This window comes from Octopus sinensis, linkage group LG10, assembly GCF_006345805.1.
Source record: "Octopus sinensis linkage group LG10, ASM634580v1, whole genome shotgun sequence".
NCBI lineage: Eukaryota > Metazoa > Mollusca > Cephalopoda > Octopoda > Octopodidae > Octopus > Octopus sinensis.
The window spans coordinates 54,896,999-54,915,113 of NC_043006.1; the positions used below are offsets into that span (position 1 = coordinate 54,896,999).

The 18,115-nt window shown below is 36.1% G+C and overlaps 1 protein-coding gene across 12 annotated transcripts in view; it reads right to left on the reverse strand.

Moving 5' to 3' along the window:
• LOC115216687 (nuclear receptor-binding protein) overlaps nt 1-18,115 on the reverse strand; it is a 121,343-nt gene that overhangs the window by 31,637 nt on the left and 71,591 nt on the right. For 3 of the 12 annotated variants that reach the window (XM_029786203.2, XM_029786201.2, XM_029786202.2), the window contains 2 exons: nt 17,226-17,294; nt 5,180-5,233 (listed from right to left, as the gene is read on the reverse strand). The exons of 5 other annotated variants lie outside the window; for them this stretch is intronic. In XM_029786203.2, coding sequence (XP_029642063.1) covers nt 5,180-5,233; nt 17,226-17,294 — 123 coding nt within the window. The remainder of the gene's footprint in view (nt 1-5,179; nt 5,234-17,225; nt 17,295-18,115) is intronic. 4 more of the 12 variants (XM_029786209.2, XM_029786205.2, XM_029786206.2 and 1 more) reach the window with 2 other exon arrangements.

Sequence of the window (18,115 nt, forward strand, 5' to 3'; positions counted from 1 at the left end):
GAGGAATATATTGGATGACATGGTCCTTGATGTACTGTGTCTGAAAACAAGATGGATATGGTAATGTTTGGAATGCCTTTGATCAGAGGCCAGCTTGTTTAAGGGCCTAAAAGAAACAACAGCAACAACAATACAAATATTTTATAAACACATTAAAATGAAGTCCATCTAGCTGATTAAAAAAACCTTCACTGCAACCATCTGGTCAATAATGTGTTGTGTCCTCTCTGTCCCTTTTCCTGCTACCACAACCACTGCTCCTTTGAGCCAGTTTGTTGAGTAATGCCACTATCCAAATCCATTCATTGCATCATTCAACACTTTTATCATCACTAATCACCATTCAAGTGTGGCCGATACCAGTGCTACTTGACTGGAATCCGTGCTGATGGCACATAAAAAGCACCATTCAAGCATAGCCAATGCCAGTGCCACCTGACTGGCACCCATGGCGGTGGCACGTAAAACATTTGAGCATGGCTGATGCCAGTGGTGCCTGAGTGGTACCTGTGCTGGTGACATGTAAAAAGCACCCACCACACCCTTGGAGTGGTTGACATTAGGAAGGGCATCCAGCTGCAGAAACCTTGCCGAATCAGATTGGAGCCTGGTGTAGCCTCCTGGCTTACCAGTTCTCAGTCAAACCATCCAACCCATGACAGCACGGAAAGCAAAGGTTAAACAATGATGATTATGATGACCATTCCAAATCCTCTACCAAGTATTTTACTAAATCATTTCTCCTCAGAGCTTCAATCTTCTGTAAATCCTGCTTAGTCAATTTTTTTCTGTACTGTGAAGTCCAAGTTAGCTATCAACTGCACTGACCTATTGGAGAAGCATACAAAGGATGTGGGCATGGCCCTTCTTGTAATGAAAAACTAACGTCTAAACTATTATGAGGACCAAAAGAAAACATTACAGACCAGAAGGTAGTTTTTGTTATTAATCTCAATAAAATAAATCATGAGAAAAAATAGAATAAACTTAGACATGTTGAATAAACAACAGAAAAACTGCTCAAATAAACATTATTATTGATGAGCAGGACACAAGTATTAATAGTAAGAGGTGAAATCCAACAGAAACATTAGATTCTGTAAACAGTGACTGATATCATAAAATAACAAAACACATCCAAGTAGAAGCTGAAATTAGATACCATACAATGAATCTAGCCTTTGAAATTTAAAAATAATAAGGAAGATGGTGACTATGGCAGTGACCAGTGACTATGATAATGATGGTGATGATAATGAAGTTATTTTGTGATGACAGTGGTGATGATGGAGAAATAGATACAGTGCTTTCTTTTAATAATTAGTAACCTTAGCAACCATATTCTTGTCCAGTAGTGGATTGTCAGGAGTACCACATCTAAGAGTGAAATGACAAGTTATTAAAGAGAGATGTATTTCTCATTAGCAGGCTCACATTATTAAAGCACTCACATGCATGATAGACAGTGCAATGTGTGTGCAATAATATTAGTAAAAACTTAATTATTCAGTTGCTGTCTACCAAATTTCACTCACAAAGCATTGGTCAGCCTGAAAATAGACACTTGCTCAAGTACCATGTAGTAGGATGGACCACAAAAACCACACGGCTGAGAACCAAGCTGCTTAACCACACAGCCATACCTACAGCTATCATATGCAAGTGTGAATGCACACAGGTGTGGGTTTTGGGATGTATGTTTCTGCATGTCCTTCACATAGTCTCAGAGTGAACAGAAAGTGGTTGCAATGTTTACATCTCTAGCAAACAATATTTCCCTTGGCTTGCTTCCCTTGGCTTGTAGTCGAACAAATTTTTAAGCCTAGTACTTATTCTACTGGCCTCTTTTGCCAAACTTAAGTTATGGGGATGTAAACACACTGATACTGGTTGTCAAGCAGTGATGGGGGTGACAAACACACGCACAAAGGCACACAGATACATACATACATCCACACACATATATAATGGACTTCTTTTAGTTTCTGTTTACCAAATTCATAAACAAGGCTTTAGTTGGCCCAAGGCTATGCTGGAAGACACTTGCCCAAGGTGCCACACAGTGGGACTGAGCCTGGAACTATGTGGCTGAGAAGCAAACTTCTTACCACACAGCCATACCTATGCCTACATTGTTATTATTTCATTTAAAATCTACAGAACACAGTTAATACACTGGGAAACATTTTCCACCATCAATGTGAAATTACTTCAGCATTTGGCAAATAAAAGCAATCAATTGAAAAGATAATCAAGAATTGACATATTTGTGGCTGAGTATTCCTATGTGTTTCACCATGATAACATGCACTAGTGCATTCTGTAAAGTAGTTGATAATAGGAAGGGCATCCGGTCATAGAAAATATTCCAAAATTGGAACATATATGCAAGACATGGTCCTTGATCCTTCTAAGAGAGCAGTAAATCCAAATAAGAGCTGTCTCAGTCTGTGGTGACTTATCCAACACATGCTAGCATGAAAAAGTAGCCAAAAACATAATGATGAGATCATGGTGCCAGTACTAGGGAGGTTGTCATAGTCATTTGTACTCCTTATTGTCTCCCTTCATTTGCTAACCATTTTACAGAGAGCACTGGTAAATTTTATGACATCAACATTAAAGAGGTTACCGTGCCCCTCGTTAAACAAAATGTCTTCTCTACCCTACACTGCCACAATCCAATTGTTCACCAGCACTAGAGGGTTGCTGCGTCCAGTTACCAACAGATAGAAGAGACAGCAATGAAAGAGAGTGATAGACATTTACATGATGGCTGTTAATAAGGAATTGGTAGAAAGGTAGGATGACAGTGACAGAAGAAAGACTACTGGAATTGAAAGATGGGAGGGATATATATATGTCAGATAGATAGAGAGTGGTAGATGCCAAATATGTGCAAAGTGAGCATGATGGATAGTAATAAAGATAGCTAATTGTAAAGGAATGTTTATATGTGTGTGTGTATATGTGTTTGTAATATGAACATGAATGTACCTGATTAACGAGTTTAACATTTTCCAAAGGATATTTCTCATGGTATCCAGTTAAGGATTGAAAACATGATATACAAGGTTACAGTATTTCCATTTTGAAGTCCTGTTTCATTGCCAAAATATGCATATAGTACGCACGCGCACACATGGATTTTAGGGAGTGTAGATACAAAGTAATTTTGTAAAGAAGTGAGTATAGTCAGCTGCATTGACCCCATTGTTCTATTGAACCAGAAGATTTTCAGTAAGGAAGATTCCAATCTGGCAGGATTTCAATACTAATGTATGTGCTATGTGTAATGGGGAGAGTGTGTGTATACATGCATACAAGCTCAAATATGCACACGCACACACACAGACTCTCTCTCTCTCTCACTCTCTCAAACAAACACACAGATATGCGTAAATTTGTAATAAGTTGATACATTATTCTTGAACTTATTTGCTGTCAATAGTTTGTTTCTGTAGTTGAATAATTTGTTAAAAAAAAAAAAAGAAAAAGTTTTCTACAAAATAGGAGGAATGAAATTTGACTCAAGTACAATGATGTCCAATATCTACTCCTGAAGGGCAGAAAAAAAGATGAAAAAAAACCCCCTCCAAAAACTGTGATATATATATATCTATCAGAGAGGGACATTCGGGTATTCCTACAACATACTGAGTGCTTTTAGTTATAATAAATGCTACTGAAAGCATATATATGTGTGTTTATGTAGAAAGGTTGAGTGTAAGACCTAGACCAAGCAAAAGCAGTAGAGATCCAGTTAACAATGTTGTCCCAAATGCAACATGTATATGTACAAACAAGTAAATGTCAAAATCACAATTTATGTGAAGGTCAAGGTTGAGATTTCTGAGTTTACTTCCTCCTCCAAACATTCCAGATACTCTCACATAGCAAACAAACATTAAAGAATTGCTGTAGCTACAAAACAGAAGCATATAAGCAGCCATGCTATACAAAGTGCAATTACTCACCCATTTGCAGAGAGAGACAGAAAGACCATCACAATCTTTATTATTATTATTATTATTATTAATATTATGACTACTACAACTACTACTACAACTACCACATCACAAAAAGCAGCATAATGGTTAAACAGTTATTCTTTACCCTTCAGGATTTTTTAATTTTTTAAAATTCAGAATATTTTCAGGACCAAAATTCCCTCAAACACCATATGAACATTAATACAGGCACAATACCTGTAATTCTGAGTGGAAGGGGCTAACTTCATTGGCACATGATTTTATCATCAACTTCCTGGAGGAACAAAAGGCAAAGTTGATCCTGGCAATATTTGAACTCAGAATGTAAAAGAGCCAGAATAAACAGAGCAAGGCATTTTGCAGGACATTCTAATGATTTTGCCAATGCACCATCATCTCAAACAACATATAAATTAGATTTCCTGATTCTTAAATTTACAGGCTCATCTGTGTGTTTGAGAAAATTTAAAGAAATATTTACATTTGTGATGTTGTTAAAGTTTATTTTACTTTTAGTTTATAAGAACCCCCCCCACCCGATGAAATTGAAGTAGTTTGTCAATATTACAGTTCTAATAACCAGCAAATCCACAGGTTTTACGAACTGTGTGTGTGTGAGTGTTTTGTTGGTTGAAAATGAGCAGTATGAGAATAGGGGGGGAAGCATCTCAAGTCGCCGAAATTGATAAACAATTAACGAACACAAAATCTTTCAGTTTGAAAAAGAAAAAAAAAAAAATTCAGTAAAAACAGGCAAACTTAACAAATGCAGAGTAAGAGACATGGCGCAGTATTTAAAGACCAATTTCTTTCAAAGAATGCAACAGTAAAAAACTGTATCAAGTTCATATCCAGAAGCAAGTTAAAAAGCAAGATATGTGATATGGGAGGCAGTATTGCTACAACAGCACAATATGATATTGGTAGCAATTTCATCTTTCAGAAGGAAATGTATAAAGAGCAGCCAGAATTTTACAATATATATATTATATACATATATATACCCATACATACATATACATACATATATATATATATGAGGGAAACAAATGTGGAAAAAAAAAAAAAACTGGTGCCAGGGTGGTTTTAAGGAAAAAAAAAAGGTGGAAAAATATAACAAACAGGAAAAATTTAAGTAAAAATTTAATGCAAGAAAGTTTCCAAAACAAAACCCAGTAGAAACCCACCAGTTCTGAACAGATGGATAATACCACAGGAAACCATGACTGATGTCACCAGTGCTGAAATAAAAGCAAGTACTGAAAGTAAACGGGCCTTAAGGTGGGGGTAGTGGGAGTTTACAGGCATGTATATTTGCATGTGATATGTGTGTGTCTGTGTGTGTATGCATATTTGTTAAAGTATACATTGTGTGTACATGTAGCACAGCCAGTAGTACATCCAGCTGTCATTAATTGTTGTAGGTTTGTATGTAGTAGCAAATAGATATAGATGCTCTCTGGACACCCACTCACTCTTGACCTAGCAGCAAACCCAAACCCAGGATGTGACAGCTGGAGGGCAAGAGTGAAAGAGAGAGAGAGAGAGCAGAATCAGCACCTGACCGGTACTCGTTTACAGTTTAAGCAGACAAGAATAACATGAAATGAAGTGCCTTGCTCAAAGACACAACACACCTCCTGCTTCATGACTATAAGGTTGGGACCAAGAACCTTATGGTCATGAGTCAAATATCTTTAACCACGTGCCTTCACATGTATGTATGTATATGTGTGTGTGTGTGTGTCAGAGAATACATACAATCACTATTTGTAATATATTACAAATAGTGACTCAAAAAGATTTGCCAGTCACCAAGGGACATCTTACTCTACTACAATGATGATGATGATGATGATGATAACTATGCAAGTATGAATGGAGACTTGTTTCCAAAAGGCACATCTGCTTAAAAACACAACTTTTGATTTTATTGCTTAAAAGTCCAATAGAATCACACACGACAAAATATTTAGCATAAGTTTCGTAAGTATACTGTCACCATATTTGATTACTGAGGTACCACTAAAGCCGGTTGCTTTCCTGGAGGGCAACAGGCTTCAGTGGTAACTTATGCACCCCAAGAAATTTGGTGAATGCAATTTGTTGCCCTTGATATATGCAAAACTTTTAACCATGTCTGACATGTAAATCTCCTATTAAAACTACCCACCTAGGGGCTTCATCTGTCTCTCATCTCTTTGATTGGTAGCTTCCTTATCAGACAATTCTCTTGTGGTATTTGTTGATGGAGTTCTCTTTATCTCTCATTCTATCAACCCTGGCATGCTCCACAGTTCAATCCCCACCAACTATCTTCTATATACCAATAACTTGATATCGCACCCAACAATACTCCCTCTTACAGATGGCACTGCCCTTTATTCTTCCCTAACCATAACATCATAGTCCAAGCACACACTGACTCCATGAACAGAGATTTCAAAAAACATCCTCTAAAGTGGACATACCAACCTTATCTCTTTCAACAAGAAAACATCATTGCATCCCATCCCCTTAACCCAGTGTAGTAGGCAATGAGGATCCATATTATTCCAAATGTTGGACCTCACTGTCACTGAGAATCTCTTTTGGTGAGAGTACATCTGTAACATAGCATGGATTACATCCCAATGACTAGCTCTTGTCTTGGGGACCAGAGATACTTTAGCTCTCCCCCCACCCTACAATTAGTAACATTCTATAAAGTCCAGGGAGACCCTCAGTAGCATAATGGTCTTGCACCTGGTGTCACTACTGCTGCATGCATAATCATCACAGACCACACCGAGAAAAATGACACCCAACTGATTGGCATAAAGTCACTCAGAGGTTTAGTCTTCTCACTCTCTCTTTTTCTCTCTCTCTGCCTGCCTTTTCTATTACTCAGGCATTCCTGACCTATTTATCACTTTCCCTTGTCACCCTTGTTGTGCCTACAGTCTCCAGGCCTCACACATAACTATGCCTAGTCCTTCATTCCCAAATCATTAACCCTCTGAAATTTCCATTTCTGATTGTTTCTTTTCTATAGGTGTTGACTTGAAAGGTTCAAGAGGGACATTAATGAAATCAATCTTATTGGTCTAAGATGGCCTGCAAAGGCTATGAGCATTATCCCCTTCCTCTTGACTCAGCAAGTTACACGAAAAAACAGAAAAGAAAAAACAGCATTGTACTTGATTACAATGATATAGTGCAGTGTCTTATGTTATCTTGCTGTGATTTAACCTTAACTCAGCTCTGATCCAGCAGATATATAATCTTAGGCCCACAATATTCAATGAGTAGCCACAGATATTTTTAAACTAGCAAAATCCTCAGATTAGCTTTTTATATAAAGGTTGACAGAACTGTGTGTCTTAGCAATGGACACTGCACCATGCTGGTAGACTGGTACACAACAAAACCCAGTTATGACTCAATATCAAATAGCAGTAAAGGACTTGCTTCAACCGTTCATGGAGAAATCTGAATTTGCACAACGACCAAAGCCATGTTGGCTTAGAAAATAAATTTAAAAATAGTTCAGACGAAGAAAATATATTGATCAATGATGTATATTAGGAGAAATATTACATATTCATAATATTGATTTTGCTGTACTATCCTCACTGCCAAAACTGTGTGAGTAAACGAGGAATCTTTATGCAGTTGTTCTCCTGCTAGAAATAATGGAAAAATCTCATATCCTGTTGTCTTAAAAGTGGAATGAACAACAATGTCATCATCACCATTTAATGTCTGTTTTCCATACTGGCATGGGTGGGACAGTTTGACCAGAGCTGGCAAGCTGGACCAGGTTCCAGTCTGTTTTGGCTTGGTTTCTTACGGCTGGATACCCTTCCTAATGCTAACCACTTTACAGAGTGTGCTGAATGCTTTTTATGTGGTCCAGCATGGATGCTTCTTACATGGCGATAGCACATAAAATAAATGTTCTCCTAGAGAAACTATTTGGAGGGATGGAATAGACAGAATGATTTTGGTTGAAACATTTAAGTTTGCTGAATCAGATCTGACCTGAAACTAAACCAAAACAACATCCATAATTTATATCTGTTTCTTTTCCAAGCTTCAGACCTTGTTAGATCACCAAGTTGTTTTTCAGCAGGAAGTCTGACCATTTGCAAAGTCCAACCTAAACACCTCTATAACTCATATGTACAAAAATTTGCTAAAAAAAAAAAACCCACTTTTGTACAAATTAGTGGTGAATACCAATATCACAACCATCATCATAATTATATTCATATTTCACAAAAATTATTCTTGTAGGCTACAAAAACAACATTATAACCAACTCTGCAATAGGTTTTCTCAACTCTACAAACAAAACACAACTCTAATCAACATAATCTATCCAAATTGTTCTTTATCGCACAGTACCATAGAGAAACACAAAATGAATATAAAGACACACATACAGTTATAAATATAGACCTAATCAAGTCAACAAGAAAGCCTCTAGAAGTAGCCGACAAATCTCCCTTAAAGCACACACATTCTATTAAAAAAAAATACAATTAATAATGTGGTCCTTGATATACTACGCCTGGAAAGAAAAAAGAAAAGAAGACTAGATGGTTCTGGGTAGAACACATTTAAGTATAGATATGCTGCATCAAGGCTGACCTGAAGTTAAATAACAACATTTTAATGATCTAATAAGAACAGTATAGTAAGAATAATTTATGAAAAGGGGATTTGAAGGTAAAAAAATATAAAAATAAAGAGTAGACAGTGATTGGTTAGATATTTTTTGAGGTTCTTCTAAAATAATGACAATGCTTTGATAATATATTCAGCTTGTAAAAGGATTACACACACACACACAGAGAGACACATGAAGCATGTATCATATGATTTTGCCGTCTACAAATAAATTAGCTTTAATAGGTTTTTTGTATCTATTTTTACAGCTTATTTAAAGAAATATTTTGCATATATTTTGTGTTTCTAGTCATGAAAGGGTTATAACTAATAACTTGTGCTTCTTCCATTGATTCTTGAAAAAAATGAATGAAAGATAAAAGTTGATGCAACTAGTAATTGAACTTAAAATAATTAGGCTCTAAACAACTTGTAATATAGAAACTAATCCTCCTTACTATAATTTTAGGCTTATATGATATGAAGATCTGCAAAAGCCTCTGGGAAATTGTTTGTGTAGAAAGGAATTCTCGAAAGGTTTTCCAACATACTAAAACAGCTGTACAATAGTATTTGTATAGGGGTGAGCAGATTTCAAACAACTTGTTCCACTGCAACTACTGTAATTATCCTCTTACATTAAATTCCAATTATATCCAGTTTTTCTCTTACATCATTTGTACTCCATCGTTCATTCATACTAACACTAGGTGACACAGAGTCACTATCTTGGTTCATTCCTTTCTAGCCTTTGAAAATCTACCACAACCAAGGCCCATGCTTTGCTACCATGTTGCATCACACTTTGTATGCAACATGATGTAATCTACCCTTCACTCTGAAAGAGGAACACTTCATTTCCAGCAGAACTTTTTCACTTTGTTCTTATTCTGGCAACCAAGCTTTCTCGCCTGCAATACCAATTAGGTTATTAATGTTGCAAAAAGCTATCAACTCCTATGGAACCTTCTGAGCATTTGAAGGAATATAATTCATGTCTCTTACTGATATCTATTCCTGTGTTTCAGCCACAGAAGTCTAGCTTCCTTCATAGTCTGCCTGTGATCCCACTACATGCCTTTGTGCATCCAAATCTACACCTAGTACACTGTATCTCATCTCTACTTATTCCTTTATCACATATCAAGCATGACCACTTTCTCAATAGTAGTAACTTTCAGTCTTCATTATTGCTTACAGAAACTCATCTTGGTTAAGCATTGAGACCACTCAATTCTAGAGTCTTTAAATATTTGATCACTGAAGAATGAAAAGGATAGGAAAAAAAAAAAAATTTTTTAAACCGCAGTTAATTGGTAAATATCACAGACGAACTCCAGAAAAAGATTTGGAAATTATCAGAAGACCCAGTATATTTCTCATTTAATTTGAAAGTAAACTCTGTGAAGAGATCCTAATGTTGTCAAGTGTAACTTCTGTTTTCATAATGTCAGTTATTTAGGAATGAGACGCCATTGAAACCGGTCACACATCTCTATTTAGCAACAATGGTTAAAATTACTTAAGTGAAAATATTGTGTAGTGTCATATGGCAAAGAGCATTTCTTCACTTCACTCAATTTAGTTGTGAAGTATAAAGTAATATTGATTAACAGTTATTTTTGACAGGAAAATTCCAAGCACTGTGCTGATCCTGAATAAAGACCTACACATCAGTGTCTGCAGGACAAACATGGAGAGAGCAACAAAATCTAGGATGGATTCAAATGTTTACAATGTAAGGAACTCCACTAAGGGTACCCAAAGACCAAGTGGTGTTGGTTAAGAGGGTGCCAGTACTGTAAAGAATAGTCAAAATATCAGCCCACCTGAAGTAAAAAAAAAAAAATTTAACCAATAACAAAGAAAAGCCAACAGAAATTGTCCTTTTATGGCCTTTTTCCATGATGGCATGGGTCAGATAGTTTGAGAAGATCTGATAAGTTGGAGGGCTACATCTTGTTCCAATGTCTCAGTTTCAGCATGGTTCCTGCAGCTAGATGTTCTTCCTAATGCCAACCAATTTACAGAATGTTCTAGGTGCATTTTCTCATGGCACTAGCACCAGTAGCTTGCAAGGTGAAAGAGAGAACTCCATGACCGAAAGAGTAGAAGTTATAGAATGAGAAAAGAAATAGATTTACTGGTGCGAGAGGATGGTAGTGGAAATAGAAAGAAAAAAGTAAAAAAAAGTCTCCATATTGAAAAATTTAAATGTGACTGAGATATCACCACGTCGTCATCATCATCATCACCATCATCAGTTAGCTGCATGTTTAACTATGGCATCATCATCACCACATTTTCAATAAAAATACAAGGAAAGGATAAAATTTCATTTGCGTCACCAAAGTAACTTATTTTAAATAGGCTAAGATAAATTACAATCATGTTTGGAAGTGTTGCTGAAATATATTGAGTGATTTACGAATAATAATAATAATAATAATAATTTCAAATTTTGGTACAGGGCCAACAATTTCAGAAGAGGGGTAAGTCAATTACATTGACCCCAGTGTTCAACTGGTACTTATTTTATCAACCCCAAAAGGATGAAAGGCAAAGTTGACCTCAGTGGAATTTGAACTCGGACCATAAAGACGGGTGAAATGCCGCTAAGCATTTTGCCCGGTGTGCTAATAATTCGGTCAGCTCACTGCCTTAATAATAATAACAACAATTAATAATAATAATGATTTAATTGTCGAAATATTCAGTTCAATAAACAAAGTCAATTAGTGTTTTATTACACATTGCATCACACTCTTCTAATTGGGATCAATAATAATAATAATAATATCAATTCTTTCTACTACAGGCACAATACCTGAAATTTTAGGGGAGAAGACTAGTCGATTACATCAACCCCAGTACTTGACTGGCACTTACTTTATCAACCTTGAAAGGCTGAAAGGCAAAGTTGACCTCAGCAGAAATTGAACCCAGAACATAAGGAGCTGGAAGAAACGCCGCTAAGCATTTTGCCCAACATGCTAACGGTTCTGCCAGCTCACTGCCTTAATAATAATAATAATAATAATGATAAACCATTTTTTTTTTTTCTGTTTGTTTTTCTTGAGATAAGTTAAAGACTTTAGCAGCAAAAAGAGTGACCATTTCAAGGATAAAATATAAAGCAAGAACATATGCTGCAAGGCATTAAGTAAAGTAAAAATAAACTCCTGACTGACTGTAACGAAATAAAGATAAGACAAAAACCATTGGTGGAATAATTAAAATTTACTGAAGAGGAATAAAATTGTATGGTAGCTGTACATTATATGTGGCAGAAATTGTAGCAGCATTGTGGATGATGTTGATAATGACGAAGATGATGAGACAAAGTTGATAGAGAATGTATGGCAGGGAAAGAAGGAAGAGGAGGAGGAGGAGGGGAGTCAAGGAATAGTAAAGAGAGCAGGAGAAAATGGTAGAATGAGGGATAGAAAGAGGACAGATAGATCAGATTATAGAAAAATAAAGGGGTGAGCAGAGACAGGTAATTAGACAAGAAGGTGGGGAGTACAAAAGATTAGTTGAGGGAGAGAGAGAGAGAGAGAGAGAGAGAGAGAGAGAGAGAGAGAGAGAGAGAGAGAGAGAGAGAAGATAGAGAGATACGAAAAAGATGAGAATGAGCAGAATAGAGAATAAGTGTAAGAGTAGGTGTATGTGGAAAGAGAAAGAGAGATGTGAGGAGGAGAGGGAGATGAGTGAAGGGAAGAGAAAGATGTGTGAGGGGGAGAGAAAGACGTGTGAGGGGGAGAGAAAGACGTGTGAGGGGAGAGAGAAAGGCGTGTGAGGGGGGAGAGAAAGACGTGTGAGGGGGAGAGAAAGACGTGTGAGGAGAGAGAGAAAGACGTGTGAGGAGAGAGAGAAAGATGTGTGAGGGGGATAGAAAAATGTGTGAGAGATAAGGGAGAAAGTAGACTAGAGAGAGAGAATAAGGGAAAGAGTAGATGAGAGAGAGTAGTTGAGAATATGAAGAAGAGAGATTAAATGTAAGACATGGTGTGTGTGTGTGTGTCTGTGTATAGATAGAGAGAGAGGGGGAGAGAGAGAAAGAGAGTACATGTGTGAGAGGGAGAGTAGATGGAAGAAAAGGAAGGTGAAAGAGTAAACGAGAGTGAGATCAGAGAGAGTAGATGAGACAAAGAAAGAGAGAGAGAGCAGAAATAAATAGAACATGTAGGAAAAAAATAAGAGAGAATAGGAAATGTGAAAGAGACAGGGCGTGTTTGAAAGCAAAGATAAAGAACATAGCAAGTGTCGCAGTGCTGTGGAATAGCAACAGAGACCAGTATTTAGATCATAACAAAGATATTGAAAAGTATTTTTAAATAAAAAGAAAATGCATATAGAAAACAATAAATTAAAAAAAAAATATAGAGACAATTTTTTTTTTTTCCATTCTGAATATATGTTTATATACTTTTTCCCCCCCTTTTAAATCTGATAATCCAATGCAGTGGAAAATTAGTGTCCATATTTTATTCTGTGATACAGAAGTTAACTAAATAAGCGGGAAAATGCCAGCGTGCACAAACACACACACACACGCACGCACATCACACAGCTTTGAGGTGACACTATTTCAAATATAGTGCAAATCAAATTGATTGGTTAAGCTTCAAAAAGATGACCTGGACAACTAATTACCAAACAATAACAAGCATAAAGAACCCTAAAGATAAATGGAGGGGCCAATTTAGATCTGTGGTAGGAACTCAATCAAATAAGTCAGGAAGTTTGACCACTTTTTATAATTTGAAGGTAAAACAAGGGTGAGTTTATTTGATGTTGATTCAGTCAACTAAGGTTCCATCAGATGATTAGTCAAGTTTAATTGGCATAAGGAATGAAGGATGTATGTCTAATCCTTTAGCATCGAAACCAGCCATATACAGCACAAACATTCTATATATTTTACGTTCAAACTGGCCAGACAGTCTCTCACCTACCCTACAGTGTCATTCTAAAAATAACAATCGCATCATTGAAGTTTCAAAGCTTTGAGATAATGCATGATTAATTCAAAAGAATGTGAAGAAATAAGCATTACATTTGAGAGAATAATCAGAATGTGAAAAGGATCAGTCCTTGCCACTTGTTCTGTGCATGTGTGTGTGTGTGTGAGGAGTGTAAGAGAGAGAGAGAGAGGTGTTATGCTTTGATCTTTGGGTAAGAAAATTTAAAAAAAAAACGTTTTTAGCTTGTTGTTTTTTCTCTCTCTCTTCCCCTCACTCTTTGACTAAAGGAAATGCTTAGAACTAAAAGATTCTTCATTCTTTGTGGCAACAGAACTTTTTGAAAACTCTGCCTCCAGAGTTTGAATTTTAACTTATGATCCCTGCATCTACTACAGAAACAAAAATGTTCTATATTATCATGTGACCACACATTTCAAGGAAGGGGAGAGAGAGAGAGATCATAATATGGATTCCTATTACATTACTGTGACTTATTTTATTGACCCTCAGACTGATATAAAGCAAAACTGACAAAATGTAGGGAAATATAAGGAAAAACAACATAGTTCCAGCACTCCTTTGCTATAAAGAATAACGATATCAAATTTTGGCACAAGGCCAGTAATTTTACAAGGAGAGGGTAAGTCAGTTACACTGACCCCAGGGCTTGACCTCAAAAGGATGAAAAGCAAAGTTAACCTTGGTAGAATTTGAACTTAGAATATAAAGCTAGAAGAAATACCACTAAGCATTTTGTCTGACACACTAATGATTCTACCACCAGCATGCTGCCTTTATGTTACAGAATAGGAACACACTTATGAAGATAGGAAACAACTCAAAATCTGAGTAACAATTGTATAACAGTTCAACATAGAGGAAAAAAAGAAAAGCAGCAAAGAATGGATATCATTCTTGAATCACAAATAGGTTAGTGATTAATCTTTACTTTCATAGTTGTACACAAATGAAAGAACTTTTCCTTTCTATAGAATGCTAGTCTATGGCAGACAAACTGTACTTGCAATAGAATTTGAACTCAAAACTGCAAACAAAATATACATGTCAACTCCACAATGTTACTGATGCATATCACAGTGAATTATTCTGTGTTGGAGGAAGTCTACAAAGAGGTAGGCAGCCTTGGTTGTTGACAGGTATCTTGGCTGTGGACATTATGCAGTGCTAGCCACAGGATATGAAACTCCACCCACCACCTTCCAGGTGCTGTCTCCAGTACTCTATCAATATGACTTCCTTTAACTCTCCTTCTGAACGAAGCATCAATGAAATAAATTCTCAAAGAGACATTGCACCTAAGTAAGGAAACAACAGGCATTTACTTTCACAGCTTCTCTGCATTTCGACATAGTTCCTATTGTAACAGTGAAGAGAAAGGATCATAACGATCAACTTGATACAAGTACCTGAGAGGTCATGTATTCCTATGTCTCCAAACTGCTATGGTATTGCACCCTTGGAAAGGTACTAAGTAATTCTTGTTTTCATAGCCAATATAATTTTCCAAGTTTATATATCTATGCAGGCAGCATTCACACACCACTTTTAAAAATTTCAGTCATTGGACTGTGGTTATGCTGGGAAACAGATTGCATGATTTTAATCACCTACTGGGTAAAGACTTCCTTTGGTCATGAATGATCACAGGATTGCACTTAGAAAGTTACCCTCTGAAGCACAAATCCAGGCAAGGTTGATTATGGAAGACTAGCAGTTGCCCATGCAAACCAGCCTCCCTCTCTACACCACTGATGTTATCCAGAGAAAGGCAAAGGCCAATACAGTTTGTCACCAGTGACATTGCAACTCATTTCTACAGCTGAGTTAACTGGAGCAACGTGAAATAAAGTGTCTTGCTCAAGAACAGGTATATTAAATCAAGTGCTATTTTATCAAATGACTAAATTACCTTTTGAGACAGTACCAGTTTTGATACTAGTGAAAATAAACAGATGCATACTCAGGTCTTTAGCAGCTTCCATTTACCACATTTCGCTCACAAGATATTGGTCAACTTCACTTATAGTAGTAGATACTTGACCAAGGTGCAGTGATTTGAGCTCAGAACCACATGACTGCAAAGACACAGCCTTTCCTGCACCCTAAATCTATTTTGAGTTAAGGAATCCAACAACTATGAATTTTGGCCTTACTTTGATATAGAATATTCTTGTGAACTGAAATAAATATCAGCCAAACTAGTTTCAATCTTGTGTTGAGTCTTCATAGGCAAATGAAAACCCACTTTACCTATCAATGAGACACTGCTTATAAACCCACTATTGCTAAGGGCTTAAGTAAATGGATTGATTATCATCATATATAATGCAATTTTAGCAGTTAATTTGATTAATAAATCACTGGTGCACTTACTATCTTAATATCAAGTACTTCTGTAGAATCTCTTCACAACTATTACTATACATATTCTTTCACTAGTTTCAATCAATGGCTTGTAGCCATGATGGGGCACTTCATATATTTCAAACTCAAAGAAAAATAATTCACCCTACACAATAAAGTAATAGGGGTTACTTGGCCAATCTTTTGATTTTTTTTGGGGGGGATGAAAGCTATCAGTCATCAGGTAATCAACTCTAGTTAGATATATTGATACTTTTAGGTACCAAAGGACTAACTGATATTGTAAATCTGATATGTTTTGTACTTGTGTATAAAACAATCTTCAAAAAATAAAACCAATCAGCTTTCCTTTAAAAATAAGAGCATTTTTGTTTCTTGCTATTCTTAAACTTCTGGATGATTTTAAACAGTATATAAAAAAATATATGTTGAAGAGGAATGGAGCGTTAACATAGATTGGTAGACTCCACCAGATTCCTCATTTACTATGAATTGTTGGAGCAAGCCTTTGTTTCATTCTTAAACAATAACTAAATGCTTTTCCATATGGTAATCAAATTAGCTGTGAAGTGGATGAGTTACTGATTTTTCTATGATCGCTTTGAGTCATATCCAAGAAAATGACTTCTTTAAAGTAATAACAGAGCTATGTTGCCATGAATAACTATCTAGCAGCAAAAGAATTTAACTGGTCCATAATAACAATAATAATTTCCAATATAGGCACAAGGCCACACATTTTGAGTTGCAGGAAAAGATAAATCACCTCCATTTTGTCAGCTTTGGAAGGAATAAAAGTAAAGTCAACCTTGAAGGGATCTGTTCTATAATGTAAATGGTCAAAACTAAATGCTACAAAAGCATTTAGTCTTCATTTTTACTATATCCACCAAAAGAAGAAGGGGGAAAAATAAACTTGATTAAAAAATAAATGACTAATATTATCCTCATAAACTACCATAACACAGTTTCCATAAGACAAAGTGTAAAAACAAAATGGGAGTTAAAAAAAAAGAGGAGTAAATAAGTGGTTGTGATGTTTTTGTCTGCTGGAGACTATGCAAAGTCATACCAATGCTAAAAGAAAAAAGAACAAAAACAGGTATCACATTCTGCTGGAGTGACAAAATGGGAAGCAGCAAAGCAATAATAGCACAGCAAAATTAAAGTGACATGTAATGTGGCTGCTGGTAATGGACATGTCCTGAAGAGAAAAACACATAAATACCCTTTTCTCGCTCTTCACACGAGTCCCATGTAACCATGAAGTCAACCAATAAGAATCTGGAGAAGAACCCTCAAAACAGGAGGAAAAAAAAAAGAAAAAAAAAGAAAAGAAAAAATAGAAGATGAAGTCACCCAAACATTCATGGTTGATTGGATGACAGGTAAAATATACCATAAATCCTCGAGTATAGTCCGCCCTTGAGTATAATACACAGGGGATTTTTAGGGGCTGTACCTCTGAAAAACGTAAACCTTGTGTATAATATGCACCCCTTCTCTAACTTGAGTCAAGGAGGTCTATATAACGTCCTTGGTTTATAAAAATGTATACGGTAACGTCCTTTATTATTGCCTTCTTTATCTTTGGTATCTGTTTAATTTCATCTTTATTTCTTCTCCATAACCTGACATTGCTTTCGTCAACATCAAATTTTCTTCTGGCGGCCCTATTACCATGCTCTTCAGCATATGATATAACTTCAAGTTTAAACATAGCTGAATAAGATCTACGAGGCATTTTATGGGCATGTAATGTATAAAATATTTTATTGGAGATTAATGTACAGGTTTAAGTCCCGCTTATAAAAAACCCTAGTAAAGACCCACAGTAGTTCAAGCATTTAATACTGGTATTTAATAAAGTATCTATTGTTTGACACAGTAATGATGCAAACTGCTAATACAAACAGCAGGATGAATTATTTAGCGCTAAACTATCAAGTACAATTCGTGCATAATTAAGCCAGCAGTACCTAGTCGAACAAACACTTCCGCGCATGCGTAATACAATAATGGTGATGTTCTTAACTGTTATATGGGAATGTAAATATGTTTTCAAATTGTTTTTGTTACATGTTATTCCGTGTTCAGAATACTTTTATGACTTCATTG